The following is a 15,882-nucleotide window of genomic DNA, read 5'->3' on the forward strand; positions in this document are numbered from 1 at the left end:
CATAATTGAGAAAAATGAAAACTAAAGAGATAATAATAATATATTAATCATAGTTTTAAATTGAGATATTTGACGCATGTTCATATCACATATGGATTCCGTTATATTTGAAAGATGAGTTGATGACCGAGACATTTTGCAGAAAAAATTAACGAACGGGACAGGTAAATGATATACGAAAAGTTCGAGAAATATAATCGTGATACCTGGAAACTACATTGATATAACAATGTATTATGCTTAAATTAACTGATTTATGAGGATCAATATGGAATTAATATATCAATATATTCCTGGAAACTACATTGATATAACAATGTATTATGCTTAAATTAACTGATTTATGAGGATCAATATGGAATTAATATACCAATATATTCCACAATTAAAATCGTGTTCATGTCCTTGGACCATTTATGTATCCATTGCTTAACTGGCACACTTCTCCATTGCATCGTGAGCTTTCTGTGTGCCACATGCCGGGCGGTAGCTCTTCCAAACCACCTCACCCTTCCTTCTCAGCTCCATCCAACCACCGAAAATCGCGCTGGGAATCCTCCTCGTCTACGGCCGCGGCCGCCTCCGCCGACCGCAAATCATCTGCGGCTCCTAAATCGAAACCTTCTCCAAATCACGCCGCCGTCGCCGCCGCCGCCGCCGTCGTTGTCACTACCGCCGCCTCCGCTCCTAGCAGTAAAGATACTAACAGCAAACCTTCAACCCAACAGTCCATTCCCAGGCCGGAAAATCCATCTGCAAGGCCTGATAATCCGAACTCTTTGTCAGGGCAAAGACCAGTTTTCCCTTTCAACGAACCACCTCCGCCTCCATCTTATGGATTCCACATGCTCGATCGCAGGAGCATAGTTCTTGCTGATGGCTCGGTACGATCTTACTTCGCTCTGCCCCCTGATTACCAGAACTTTACGCCTATGCCACGATTGGGTTTTCGTCCTCAATTTCGTGGATTTGGGTTTGATAGGCCCCCGTTCCCGATAACGCCTGAATTTCCAGGTTCCAATGCATGGGCTAGGGTTCCAGAGTTTTGGAATCCAGGGCCCGAGAATTCCTTGAAACGTAAGTTCGGCGAAGATGAGAGGGGAGCCACGGATGATGGGTTTGAGCGTCAAAGACAACAGCTTTTGCAGTATGGAAATGCAAATGGTCCAGGACCGAGTTCTGGGTATAATTTTGGGAGAGGTGAGGAGATGAGAGCCTCTAAGAATCCGAGGACTCTCGAGGGGAATGCGAATATGCTAAAGCATAGCGAGGTTGACCAGAATGCCTTAAAGAAGGCGTTTTTTCATTTCTTAAAGTTGATTTTCGAGACCACAAGTCAGAAAAAGAATTATTTGGGGGATGGGAAACAAGGATCTCTTCGGTGTCTTGCTTGCATCAGGTCTGGTGGTGATCTATATTTTAGATTTCAATGTACATTACATTATTCTAGCGTTTTTTTTGTCATGATGGTGATGTGTGTTGCACAGGCTTTGTTTTGAGTTGAATGTTTGCTAATACATGTGCTTAGGTCTTGATAATTTGCTTAATCCCAGCAACCAATGGGATTCAGGGATAACAGCCAAGAACATTTTTTGTTGTAGTAAAGTAACAGATAAATTTTTCTGTAGGAAATATGGGATAATTTTTGGTTTCATTTGCGGCACTTTAGGAGATATATTTTCTGAAAATGTGTTTTCAGTATGAAAATATAATTTTCATTACCGTTACGGGCACATTCGTTGTGTTCAGACATTCTTATTTGTCCGAACTTTTATAGGAAAATTTAAAACGCTGAAGCAGGTTCTACGGGTTCTTTTATATGATATAGAAGGCCATATAGTTAAATATGGTTAATGTTTTTGGCAAATCATAATTCGGATACTCTGTAAGGTGCCTTGTCATCATAATACAGTAAATAAACATGTATATACGTGTAATATATATATTTACTAATATAGATAGTCATGTGGTGGTTTTCACGGGAAAAAGTATCTGGGATATCAAATGGTAATTCCATAGTCTCTTGCTTGCTGTAAAATTTAGATATAGATGCATGTGTGAGTATTACCAGGTCGAATGATAATTTTTTCTTACCAATTTTCATCTTTTGTTCTGCCTGCTCCTTTTCCATTCCATGTTTTGTTGTCCCTTCCATAGTTTTTATGCCTGATACACTTTGATTGTCCTTTTGTCGCCGAACCCTTTGGAACTTAGAATTTAGGAAACTAGCAGCTTGCCATTTGTTCCAGCCATTATCTTGTAGATCGTAGTAAATATATATATTTTAGGAAATGTATTGGGTTAATTTAAGATAAAGAAATGATGATACAAGAAACAATATGTTTTCATGTTTTATGTAGAAACTAAGGTTATATCTTTATTGTTGAAACATGTTATATCTTTATCGTAGAAACATGTTGCATCTTTATTTCTCTTTTTTTATTACTTTACATCCAGAGAAAATACAGATTTGCACAAAATCCATCTTTTATTTCTAACAAGTAGTTTTGTTGGGCAACCCTACATGTCGACGGAAAGAAAAAAGGAGTCGACTATGAAGGTCCACGCCTCAACCGGGGTTCAATAATTATGCACTTGGCTTGATTTGGAATGTCCTCAATGCCCGACTATCCTCATTAGCTTTACTAGAGTAAATCAATGAGCAGTCAGCATTGACTTCCGCATATGGTCTGGTTGAAATTGTTCCTCATTCTTGTTAATGAAGGGTAAGATCAAGAAGACATTATATTGTGTAGAAACTAAAACAGCTATAATGGGCTATAAGTATTCCCTTGCTTAGCAAATAAAAATGACTAAATAAAGGCTACAAAAATTAGATGTACGAATAATTCTTTAGCCCCATCCTAATATAAATAAGCGGCTGTAATTGTTTAGAATAAATGAACCGAGCCCGTGCCTAATGAAGTTGATCTTGGACGTTAATTTGACTGTTCTATGTTGAATTTCCAAACTTATCCTTTCCCCCACATTTTGCCTTTCTTGCAATCGTCATTCGACAATCTTCAATTTATTCTTATTTCCATCCCATTAGGGAATAAAAATGACTAAATAAAGGCTACACAAATTAGATATAAGAATATTTCTTGAGCCCATCCTAACATAAATAACCGCCTCTAATTGCTCAGAATAAGTTAACCTAGCCCATGCCTAACGACTTCGATCTTGGACATTAATTTGACCGTTCTATTTTGAATTTCCAAACATATCCTTTTCTCCCCACATTTTACCTTTCTTGCAATCGTTAATTCCACATCTTAAATTTCAATTTATTCTTAGTTTCATCCCATTAGTGAATAAAAATTACTAAATGTAGGCCACAAAATTTGGATATAAGAATATTTCTTGAGCCCATCCTAACATAAATAACCGCCTCTAATTGGTCAGAATAAGTTAGCCTAGCCCATGCCTAACGAAGTCGATCTTGGACATTAATTTGACCGTTCTATTTTAAATTTCCAAACATATCCTTTCCCGCACATTTCACCTTTCTTGCAATTGTCAATTCCACAATCTTCACTTTATTCTTATTTCCATCCCATTAGTGAATAACAATAACTAAATAATGGCTACATAACACAAATTAGATATTAGAAGAATCCTCGAGCCCATCCTAACATAATCAAGAGGCTCTATTATTTGCTCAGAATAAGTAAACCATAGTACATGCCTAATGAAGTCGATCTCAGACATTAATTTGAATGTTCTATTTTGAATTTCCAAGCATATCCTTTACGCCACATTTTACCTTGCAATGGTCGATTCCACAATCTTCAATTTATTCTTTTTTCCATCCCATTAGTGAATATCAAAACACGTGAGTGGCTCTCCATTAATTTGCTTATTGATCTTGGTCAGGATCACATAGATGTGAAGTGGTTTTGGCTTTATATTAATTTTAGTTTTTTTACTTTTGATGCAGAGCATTTGTTCTATCTGCAACGGTTCTCGTTACAATCTTTTTGATCTGTTCTGTTTCTAGTAATCAGTAGCTTTAATAGCTAAAGTACTGGACTGGAACTGTGTAATGTGGATTGTTGATTATTAATTTTCATATATGCGCATAAAGCTTGTCATAATAAATCACAGAATTTTGAGTACATTTACTCTAACATGAATGAAACACAAGACAGTAAGTGTTTTCTTCTTGCCGAATTTTTTATTTTGTTTTGTTTTTTCTTTCTTTTTTGTTGTGTTATTAAGAAGGCTTGTGCTAGCTTTTCAGAAGTTAATTTTGTGTGATTTTTGTCGTCCCAGAAGAGGCCCTATTGCTGCTTTTGCAGACAGCAATGTTATGGCATATTGGGTGGTTTGAAATTTTATATTAGTTTTGTTGACATCATATTCATGGAGACCTTGAAACATGTTATGTAGATAGAATTTGTTGTATGTCAAATTTGATAGGCCTACAACTGATGTACTTAAATTATCGAGCTTTGGATACCAACATAAGGTAGGGAAGTTTTGCGATAGACTACTCTCTTTACTTGAAAATTTTCCGTCTGTCTTATTTTGTTTAACTGCATAATTTTAAAAGATCAAGTCATTATTTAATTTATATGAAGAGTATCTTATACATAATTCTGAAATTAAGATTGAATAGTTAAATACAAAAATATTAGAAATTTATACCTCCAAAACGAGAGCTAATAATCGGGAACTGAGAATCTATAAAGAATACACTATTTGTGACCAAGAAGTCTGTGATGCGGAGACCTTGAAACATGTTATGGGCATGGTATTTGTTGGTACGTCATAAACTTAATTTATTGAGCTTTGAATACATACTACAGAAGGTAGGGTTGTTTTTTGACTACGCTCTCTGCTTCAAAGCATTGTCTATCCCTTATTTTAATTGCATAATTTCAACATATTTAGTCGTCATTGAATTTAGACAAAGATTTCCTTGAACATAATTCCAAAATTAAGATGGAATGGTAAAATACAAATGTAGTGGAATTTATGCTGCAAAACGAAAGCGAATCATCGGGAATTGAAAATGTAAGGAATATCTTGGTGACCAAGAAGTTAAATAAGACAACTACTTTGATGAGAAGAAGAGAGTAAAATTGATGACTGAGTTTTTTCTATATGTTTTGAAATGTCATCTGTGCTATTGAGAATTATGTGCTAGCACATCTACTTTGACTTCTGGTGAATGTGCACCTTATGTAAGTATATGAATTGAATGCAAAAATTTACGTTCACATGCTTTTTAATGTCTTTGAGATTCCTGATGGTCTCCTGTGATTTTCGTGAAAGATAATTAAAGCATATGGCCCCAGTTCATGCAGTGAGTAAAGACTTATATTTGAATAGGCTCACAATCAGCTCTGGCTATTTTTTTCTAGGTTGTTTGACTAATTGACATTGTACAATATTAAGGTGTGCTTGCATAGGGTTGAAATGCCATATACTCCTGATTTCAATAATTTGATTGTCGTTGCCTTTTGATTTATCTTTCTAACTTTGCTAAATATATGGAAGGTTTAAGTAGTGGAAATAATGCCACAGCTTCTAGTAATTATGTTGCCTTTGTATGGAATGCAAGAATTTTATAGTGAATTTCAAATTATGTTATTGTAGATTGATTTGAAATTAATATTTGAATCATTATAAAAGTTTGAAATGGTAAGGGAAGAATTTGAAATTCATCGTATTCAAAACAATCGAAAGCAATTGTAAATATCAAATTTATGTATTTGGTTTCAAATCTTTGAATCCAAAGTATTTTTTATTTTCATGCTGCTTTTAATTGTTTGTGCAAGTCTAGTAGTACGTAGTCGACTTCGTCCTGAGTTCTAATGTCTTCTGAAAGCTGATTTGTTCACTCACAAGTCAATCCCGTAAATGAAAGACATTTATTTCATCTATTGATATAGATGATCGAATGACTCTACAATGTAAGTATATCTAAGTTGACATTTCAGAGACGTCTAAATTAGTCAAGGGTCATCCCACTCTGAGAATTAACTTTCTTTATAGTTACCTATCTATCAATATTATTTAATGTTTTTATTTGATTAGCTGACTATTGAAACCAATGAAGCCTTCATGATTTGAATTCCCTCAGAAAAGTAGGTATAGCTATACATTATAATCTCATTATTGTGCAAGCTGTCTCCGTGTCTGAGAACTTCAACACGGTTTTGGCGTAAAATACAGGGCTTCAAATGATTTTCCAGACATGCATAGTCTTATCATGCATGCATACAACTTGGACACTGCTGAATCAATTGTGGATCACCTGGCCTTTCACAAAGCGTTGTGCATTCTTATGGGCTGGAACTATTTAATGCCTCCTGATAACTCGAAAGTCTATCAGAAGTTGTCTTCTGATGATGCTGAGGCAAACCAGGATGATCTAATTATGTGGCCACCTTCGGTGTTAATTCATAATACTATCACTGGAAAAGGTAGAGATGGGCGTTTGGAAGGTTTAGGAAACAAGGCGATGGATAGTATTCTTAGAGGTATAATGCACCATTCTTTTTAATGATTTTCTTATTTAATGCGAGATGTTCTTTCAGATTGTCTGGCAATCTTAAATGGCTGCACCAGTAAAGCATGTGTGTTTTATAGCATCCACTAGGTTTCTGTGCCCTTCCAGACCATTAATGGGACATCCTATACAGTTTGAAATTTCATGTGTTGTCTGCTTCACCTAATGAATTTGTTGGCTACATTATTTCCTTTCAATACTATGAGTTTTACCCCTCACAACCTACTGTTATTGTTTTAGTGACAGATGACTGGTATGCTTTTGTAATTGTTATATTATTTTGTGTCTATTTATTATCTGTTTATCAGGCAGCAGCGTTTGTTTGCATACAATAGATTTTTGCAGTTGGGGGCGGATCTATCATAAGTTTCTCCAGGATAATGTTAGAGATTTTAGTGGAGAATGTAGTATCATTTTTTTATGTTATAGTGTTATACCATTTGACGTGATCGAGTTATAGATGCCCTCTGTAGTATATCAGCTCCAAAAATGTGTGATTCTTTATCACTGCAAGAGGGCGTGTGACTAATTTTCACAGGATCCTACTATAATAGTACCCTTATTCATCATCCATGAGAACCATAATCTGCTGAAATCTGAACTAACTTGACTTTTACCATTCTTCATACTTGGGCTGTTGATCTATTTTCGACTCGTAACTGAAAAAAACTTCCATCAAGTGAAAAGTTTACACTTTTAGTGAGAGAATTTTTTGAAAAATGCTCTCTCCTCACATACGCTCCTCAGATACCTTCCGTTTCCAATCGGCACTCTCCCTTCCTGAACATCTTCGATCGCTTTTTCACCCTGTCACCGGTGCCGGCTGCCGATCACCGGTGGTCCTTTAACCTTTTCCTTTCTTTCTCTCTCCTCGCCCTACTCGCGCGACTCACGTTTCTGCTTCATGGAAGTGCATTCTCTTTGGAGGGCGTCTGTATCCAGTTTAGTGGTTTCAGCCCACTGGAATTCTTTTGTTGCTTTCCTCGACGCTAACCATCGTCCTTTTCATCGGCACAGATATGAACACACGGACCAGTACGAGAGCACCTTCTGTCCTTAGGAATGCTTCCCGGGATGAAGTCATTAATATTGAACATAAAGTGTTCACTCTGAGATTGGGTAATGGGGGATTCTCTATATGGTGGTCGGAAAAAACTAGGAACACGACTTATTTGCTGGATTTAGACCGAGAAGAGGCAAGCTGACTCAGTTTAAGATTCAAGGATTTCATCAACAATCCTTATTCGGGCTCGGACTTCTTTCATTTTAGGGGCAGGACAGCTGTCTTCACTATACAACGATTCTCAAACAAGCGTGGACTATTCTTAGATGTTAGCAAGTTTAGTTTGCGAGGTAGAAAGCAGATCAAAATTGTTCCCAGCGGCTATAATTCAGGGGGGTGGAAAAATATCTCGAATACCTTTGTAAAGCTATTGTTAGGGAATTCTCAGAGGAAACTGCATCAACCTACCATTGGGTACGAGTCAGCAAAGACAAGATTTAATACAATAATCCGGGATGACATCAATATTGAGGAGGAGTTTAGCCGAGGGTCGCTGAAAGAGAAAGAGGGCAGTGGTAGGACGACGATGGGTAGGAAGTGGAATGAAGCACTCATTGTTACTAGAGGTAGGGTGAACAGTTCGTGGGATCAGATTCAGACCGGTCTTGCCAAATACACAAACACGAGAGTTGAATTATTTCCGTTCCAAGCTAACAATGCGGCATGGTGGCCCTCTGACTCTTCCGAATTTTCATATTATCTAAAGTTGAAGAGAGGTTTCTTTGATAATGGGGTGACTTTGACTTTTGAGGCATGAAGACCGAATATCAAAACAGCTGATACGGGTCGACAGAAACTTTCAAAATCATCGGGGATCAGTGCGGGGATCTGATCGAATTAAGCACGGATACATTACTCTTTAGAGACTTAAAGATTAAGGTGAAAGGTACGGAAGGAGGGTTTGTTCGCACTACGATGCAGCTTCCGTTGAAGGGGGAGACCATAGAGATTCGAATTCGGGTAGACTCCTTCGATCTTACAGCTCACGATCAATACGGACGGCAATCAGACGCACATGTGGTGGTTAATGGTAAACGGACCTTGTCTGTGTGGGGTAACTCAATTATGCACCGGAAACAAATTGAAAATGAAGACCTCAACAACTGCCATACTGATGGGAAGATCAAATAAGGGGTTATATTGCATCAAGCAACAAGCAAGGCAGGCGGGAGGCTAGGAGTCGGATCTGGCAATAAAGGGGAGAGGATGGAAAAAGTGCAGGGGAATGTGCATTTGAAGAATAAGCAAACAGATCCAGCAGAAAAGTTGTCGGCACCTCTTTCGGCGGGAAAGGCTTTCAAAATATTGAGGAAGATCATTCCAAAAGAAGTCACAAGATTCAGCCGCTCACCCGTTGAATCCATGAATATCAAACGGGACGAGGAGCAAGATAAGAGGGTGGATAATGAAAGCACCAAGTCGCAATTGCCTACATATAGGAAAATATACACTCGAACACAAAAGAAAAGAAATATTGAGGATAAGGCTGCAATGACGACTGTGGGATAACAAATTCGGGGCTCTTGAATCATGAAGAAGTTAGCAAGCTGGGGGAATTTGATATGGAAGACAGAGAAGAATTCGTGTTCAACGACTCACAAGATGACTCGCTCGAAGAAGAATTCGAATCATCCAACTCAGATAGTCATGTCTCTGAACAATCTGAAGATTCAGTTCACATCGAAACAGTGCTAGAGGATATTGAGGGGCTGTTTTCATCATCATACGAGCATCCGTCTAACACCGAGCCACTTCAACATTAAGATGAGATACCTTCAACGGGACAGGTTTTTTCCGGATTTCACTCATTGATTCTTAACCATTCTTTCAAACTTCATTCCATTTTTCCAGCGTCGTTTTCTGTCCTGGGGTTGTCTAGTGGTCTCTTAGGTGGAGGGGCAACGAGGTTAGATGATAAGTCGAGTTCCGAGGAAGAGATTTCTAAAAAGGTTGCAGTGGCTGACAATTTGGGCACCGAAATTGAGTTTTAGGGAAAGAATTCAGACGTGAATTGTTGGGGAGGGGTTAAGAAATCTACTGGTCTTTTGAGCAGAGAATTACACAGACTGAGATTCGGGGTTAACTACGAGAGAGGTTCGACATCGAAGGGTCCTAAGACGTTATTATGAAAATTTGCTCTTGGAACACTAGGGGCGGGGGTGCAGCAAGAAGGAGGGAACTGGTACGAACTCTCATTCGAAAAGAAAAATCGGATATCGTCGTACTTTTAGAAACTAAGCAACAAATGGTAGACAGACGGTTCGTTGCAAGTTCGTGGAAATCAAGATTTGTGGATTGGGGTCAGTCTACCGTCACTAGGGAGATCTGGAGGTATTTTAGTGATGTGGGACCCTAGAGTGGTGGGGGTCAGTGACAATTTGATAGGGGATTTTTTGGTGTCGATTGAAATTCGAGGGAACGAACAGATCAAATGGTGGCTCTCAGCCATCTATGGACCGGTTCAATCAAGACAGAGAGAATTATTTTGGGATGAATTAGCAGGGTTGCATTCTATTTGTGGAGACAATTGGTGCTTGGTAGGTGACTTTAATGTGGTCAGAAATACGGGAGAAAAGATGAACAACCTTTCAAATACCACGAGTATGTCATGTTTCGATTATCTGATTGGGGAACTGGGATTACATGACCCCCACATTGTTGAATGCGAAGGACACGTGGTCAAACTTTAGGGCCGATCCGATATGTTGCCGACTAGATAGACATCTCATTTCGAGGGGTTGGATGGACATTTTTCCAACATTCAGACAAACGGTACTGCCCAGAATCACCTCGGACCACTGCCCAATTTTGCTTGATACTGTTAAGTTGAGGTGGGGTCCTGCTCCGTTCAGATTTGAGAATACTTGGCTGTCCCATCACAAGTTCAAAGATTTGGTTAGGTCATGGTGGAACAATGGGGTCACAGGGGGTGGGAAGAGTATAAGTTTATGATGAAACTCAAAGGAATCAAAGTTGAAGCTTCTAAATGGAACATAGATGTTTTTGAGATATGGATTTCAGATGGCAAGTCAAAAAGCAAAAGTGAAATGGCTGAGGGAAGGAGATTAAAACTCAATTTTTCCATGCATTACTCAATAATCGAAGGAATAGATCAATGATAGATAAATTGGAGTTGGAAGATGGGTAACCGCAAGATTGAGGAGAACATTAGCCGTTTCTACAGACATCTTTACAGGAAATCTGATGGTGAGGGTGGGGGTTTCGACGGGTTGGAGTGGAGTCCCTTAGATACAAGTGAAGCTGAGGAGTTGGAGAATCCATTTTTAGAAGATGAGATTAAAAATGCGGTGTTCGATTGCGATGGAAACAAAGAGCTAGGGCCGGATGGGTTTACAATGGTCTTCTATCAAAAAGTGTTGGGATACGGTCAAAGCAGATTTACTGAAGGTGTTTGCTGAATTTTTTGATGCTGGTATTGTTAATGCTATTACAAATGAAACCAACATTTGCCTAATCCCAAAGAAACAAGAAGCAATTAAGGTTAAAGATTTTAGACCAATCAGTTTGACAACGAGTATGTATAAGATTTTGGCTGAAGTTTTGGCGAACAGATTGAAGAATGTTTTGGACATACAATTGCAGAGAGTCAGTGCACGTTTATTAAAGGAAGACAAATTTTGGATTGTTGCCTGATTGCGAATGAAACAGTAGAGGAACACCGCCGGAAAAAAAAAAAAGAAAGGATGGGTGTTAAAGTTGATTTGGAAAAGCCATATGACAACGTAGATTGGAGATTTTTGGATTTGTGATGCAAAAGAAAGGGTTTGGGAAAAGACGGAGATCGTGGATCAAGGGGTGTGTTTCGAGTGTTTCCTTTTCGATCTTTATCAACGGTAGACCGGGGGGAAATTTCATGGGAGAGAGGCATTCGACAAGGGGATCCACTATCCCCTTTCCTCTTTAACTTAGTGATATGGATTGGGGCGGTTGGTCGATAGAGCCAAGGCAATGAATGAAATAAGAGGATTGGAAGTAGGGAGAGACAAAATTGAAATTTCACATATCCATTCGCAGATGATACATTGTATTTTTGTCCAATCTGAAAGGCATCTAATGGCCCTGGTGGAAATTCTCAACTCCTTCACTCTTAAATCGGGATTGAAAATCAATTTGGATAAAAGCATGGTTTTGGGCTTAGATGTTTTGGAAGGTGAAGTTGCTGGTTTGGCATTAGCAATTGGGTGCAAAAGAGAAAATTGGCCGATACAGTATCTCGGGGCTCCTTTGGAAGGCGATCCTAAGACTGTTGAGTTTTGGGAACCCGTGATATCCAAAATGTCCAAGAAATTATCAAGTTGGAAGAAGTTTTTTCTCTCAAGGGGAGGTCAAATTATGTTGATCAAGATAGTGTTAAGTGCGATACCGACTTATTAAATGTCTTTCTTGAAAGTGCCAATTAGGGTGGCGAAAAGGATGGAAAAATTGATGAGGGATTTGTTGTGGGACGGAGCCGATGGGGAGACGCATTGCCATGTCGTTGGGTGGGATCAAGTTTGTAAACCAAATGATAGGGGAGGACTGGGGTTGGGGAATATTTGCTTGACGAACAAGGCACTTGTTGGGAAATGGAGGTGGAGATGCTCAGTAGAAAAAAGGAATCATGTGGAAAAAAGTAATCAAGAGCATTTATGGTCTACAAGAGAACGGGTGGGACGTGAGGTTGACTAGGAATGCAACATTTAAAAGCCCCTGGAAATTTATCTCTCATTCTTACTCGACTTTTCATCATTTGATTAGGGCGGTGATAAAAGATGGGAATATCATTCGTTTTTGGGAAGACATTTGGGGGGATGGGTCTTGTCTCAAAGAACGATTTCCATCTCCGTTTCACATTTCCACCTTGACTAATAAACCGATCAGTTCTTTTTTAGATGTCACCGATCTTCGAGTCAAATATAACTTTCATTAGGATGTGCGTTTCAGGAGCGTTTCAGGAAAGGTTTAAATGAGGTAGAATTAGATGAATTCAGTATTCTTTTAGGGGTATTAGACACGGTTAGGTTGGAGCGAGGCATGGATGATTTTATAGTTTGGATGGGGGACTCTTTCGGGTCTTTCTCTGTTCGGTCTTTCTACGATTCTTTCTTGCCGGTTTCAATTTTCCCTTTATTCCCGTATTACTATAATATTTGGAAGATACCGGTCTCGGAAAAGTTCAAGTCTTCTCGTGGATAGTGGCTTTGCCCACTTGCGTTTCGTTGCAAAAACGGTGGTCTAGCTGTGCATTATGACCGCAATGGTGTAGTTTCTGCTGGAAACATGAGGAGAATCAGGACCATCTTTTGTTGCATTGTTCTTTCTCGAGTGGAATTTGGACAAAAGTACTACAAGAGCTGGGTTTCAAATGGACCTTTCCAAGAAAAGCCCGGGACTTGTTTCTTTTGGAGTCAGTATTCCCCACCGGGAGAAGGAATAAGAGCTTTTCGTATTTGGTAGTTCAAGGCATTTTTTGGTCGCTATGGTTGGAGAGGAACAATAGAATATTCACAAATTCAGTGGACGACGTATGAACGAAGATCAAATTCAGGGTTGCGACTTGGACCACGAAATTGCCGGAGTTTAACCACTTATTTATTTTTCATTTGGTTAGGGATTGGAAGTTTGTGTGCTGCTGATAATAGTTTAGAAACATGTATTGTGGATTACTCTCCTTTGTAATCCGACCTACTATTTTAATAAAGTTTAGTTTCATATCAAAAAAAAAAATCGTAACTGAGCATAATCACTTAAAAGAGCATGTCACCTAGGTTCTATAGCTTTTCATGTGTCATGTTGTTTTTCACATCTACTATCTATATTTACTTTATGATGCAATTTGGTGCTTAAATTTTCTGCTGGAAAAAGGTTGAAGCTCATGGCATCCATGCAGCGGCTATGCACTCTATATGCCAATAAGAAATAATTTGCCTTATTATTTGGTGGAATTTTCTCTATTTCATTAAGTACGCTACGGATAAATAGCTCTGTCCTTGTCCGTCCAAGAAGTTATTCTATTCTATTTTTTCAATTAAAGGAAGTTCTAGTATATGCAGGTTATTTAATTAAGATGACTGTGACCTAGGATTTGTTTGAGTTTTCCTCCTCGTCAAATCGATCTCTCCTCTAGTTTCCCTAAGCTTGTGTATGAATTTTAATCAGGTGCCTGTGATTGCAGTCTTATTATCAGTATATTATCCTTTCTGTGTTCATTTTCTCAATCTTGTAGTGGGCTAGTTTTACATATTTTTAGTGATCATTTATGTCTATTAAAGCGACTGTAAACATTCTCTGATGGTGTTTCATTTTGAAGATGGTTGCTTATCTGTCATGTGTGCAGTCACCTGAGCTTAAACTCCGTTAACTTGTGGATCTTATTTGATTAATTTAAGCTTTTTCTATAACGGAAGGTTCCATGTCCAAAACTCCGTGAAAAAATTCAATTTGTGTATGATCGGTTCTCGGCTAGTTGGATTAGTGGATCATCTGATTGGAAGAGATTATGTATAGAACGTGGCTCTCCAAAAACCAATGATGGAATAGATGAACTTCCCAAAAAATTTAGCGATGTCTGATGAGTGGATAACAACGGTGATCAATTGTTTTGCCTATAATTTAGATAGATATTTTGAACTAGGGTAATTGGGCGTTGCAGATTTTTGAACCAGACAGGATTAATAGAGATGGCAACTGTATCTTTGGATGGAGAGAAAAACAACCGCCCTTTTGGCAATTGAAGGTTACGTTTCAATTGGATTGTCAATATTCTCTCTTATTCTGTCCTCCGGTTAATTTTACTGTAATCTGAGCTGCAAATAATAAATGTTTTGCTTATTGTTGAGAGTAGCGTGTGCTGATATTACAGTTGGCTGATCAATATATATAAATATATATATTGGAGGAAATATAGCTACATAATTTTTGACATAACATTATTGTTCTCTTCTTCTCGAAGTTTATCTCCCATCTCTGCATATTCAATTCATAATGTCTCTTGGAAGATAATAAGGTAAAATATCAGGTTCGGATTGTTGGCATGATCTTAAATATGTAGAAGTTTCATACTTCAACTTGCTAAATGGTGAAATTGGCCTTGGGATCTTGAATTGTAATTGCTATCTGTCAAATACTAGTGTACTCATTCCTGCCCTTCCATAAATCTTGTGTTTTAGATCTTGGATTCCCTACCGCCAAGTCAATGTCCATGCATTCAAGAGAAGGTCATCTTGGCATCCATACCGTAAAATTCCCAGGTGATGAATCTGGTTTAAAGGAGGCATTGCGGCTGGCAGAATATTTCGAGAAGCAGAAGCATGGGCGAAAAGCGTGGGCCCATGTTAAACCTTCTGTCACCCTTGGTAAAAATGATGAGAACAATCCAAACCTTGTGAAACTGGACTCCAAGAGCGGAGAAAAAACGAGGGTTTTGTACGGGAATCTAGGTACTGTTGCTGATCTAGACAAGGTCACTTTCGAGATCAAGAAGAAGGTTACAATTGTGAGCAGAAGGGAATTCGAGAGGTCCAAATAATATTCAATTGTTGCAACCATTTTGACCGAAGAACATGCAATCATTAAGCTTATGCAATTTGGCTTTGAATTGTGAAGACTACATGATTTATTGATTGGGTTGTTAGCTGGAAACAAGACTTGTTTGTAAGAGTACTACATTAACATAACAGCTGTGTCGTCCTGGATCTAAATGATATTTTTTAGTAGCATCTTTCTGATGGCGAAATATAAATATATCACATATTCTTGGAATGAGTTCACCTTGACTCATTTAACTTTGAATTAGATGTGTGCATTCAAAGTATCAGAAATCTTGTTTAAGTGAGATGTGATTTAAGCCTTGTGGGTGGTGTGGAGGACATTGTGATTTGTGTTCTCTGTACTACTCAATAGCACAACATCATTAGATTATTTTGTTTTTAGTTCCTTCAATTCAACCTCAAATTCTAAAACGAAGGAAATTATATTGCTTGTTCTTTGAATCAATTAAGCATAAGAGTGTTCATATTTGCCAGTCATATTATTTCAGAATTTTAGTTTATTAAATATGCATGTGTATTTTTTTTTTTGACTTGGGGTGGACCTTTCACATATTTGAGAGAGGTGATGCCACTTGACTTAGAGGTCAGTGACAATATGCATGTGTATTCTAGTAATGACCAAACTTGATATTATCAGATATAGATATCTGTTAACCTACGCTGTGGTAAAGTTTGTGAGCGTTAAGCAACCTGCCCCAAGCAAAGACTATAAAGGGAATTGGTCAGATATAAAAAGCCTGCAATTGCCC

General features: G+C 38.2%; 1 protein-coding gene across 1 annotated transcript; it reads left to right on the plus strand.

Annotated features, from left to right (window-relative positions):
- The first annotated feature begins 403 nt into the window (after positions 1 to 403).
- Positions 404 to 15,417, plus strand: LOC140833846 (uncharacterized). Its single transcript, XM_073198288.1, has 3 exons — positions 404 to 1,399; positions 6,184 to 6,491; positions 14,753 to 15,417. Exons 1-3 carry the CDS (start codon positions 417 to 419, stop codon positions 15,109 to 15,111), a joined length of 1,650 nt encoding a protein of 549 aa, XP_073054389.1. The 5' UTR covers positions 404 to 416; the 3' UTR covers positions 15,112 to 15,417.
- Positions 15,418 to 15,882: the final 465 nt, after the last annotated feature.

The sequence above is a fragment of the Primulina eburnea genome, chromosome 6, assembly GCF_022965805.1.
Source record: "Primulina eburnea isolate SZY01 chromosome 6, ASM2296580v1, whole genome shotgun sequence".
Taxonomy (NCBI): Eukaryota; Viridiplantae; Streptophyta; class Magnoliopsida; order Lamiales; family Gesneriaceae; genus Primulina; species Primulina eburnea.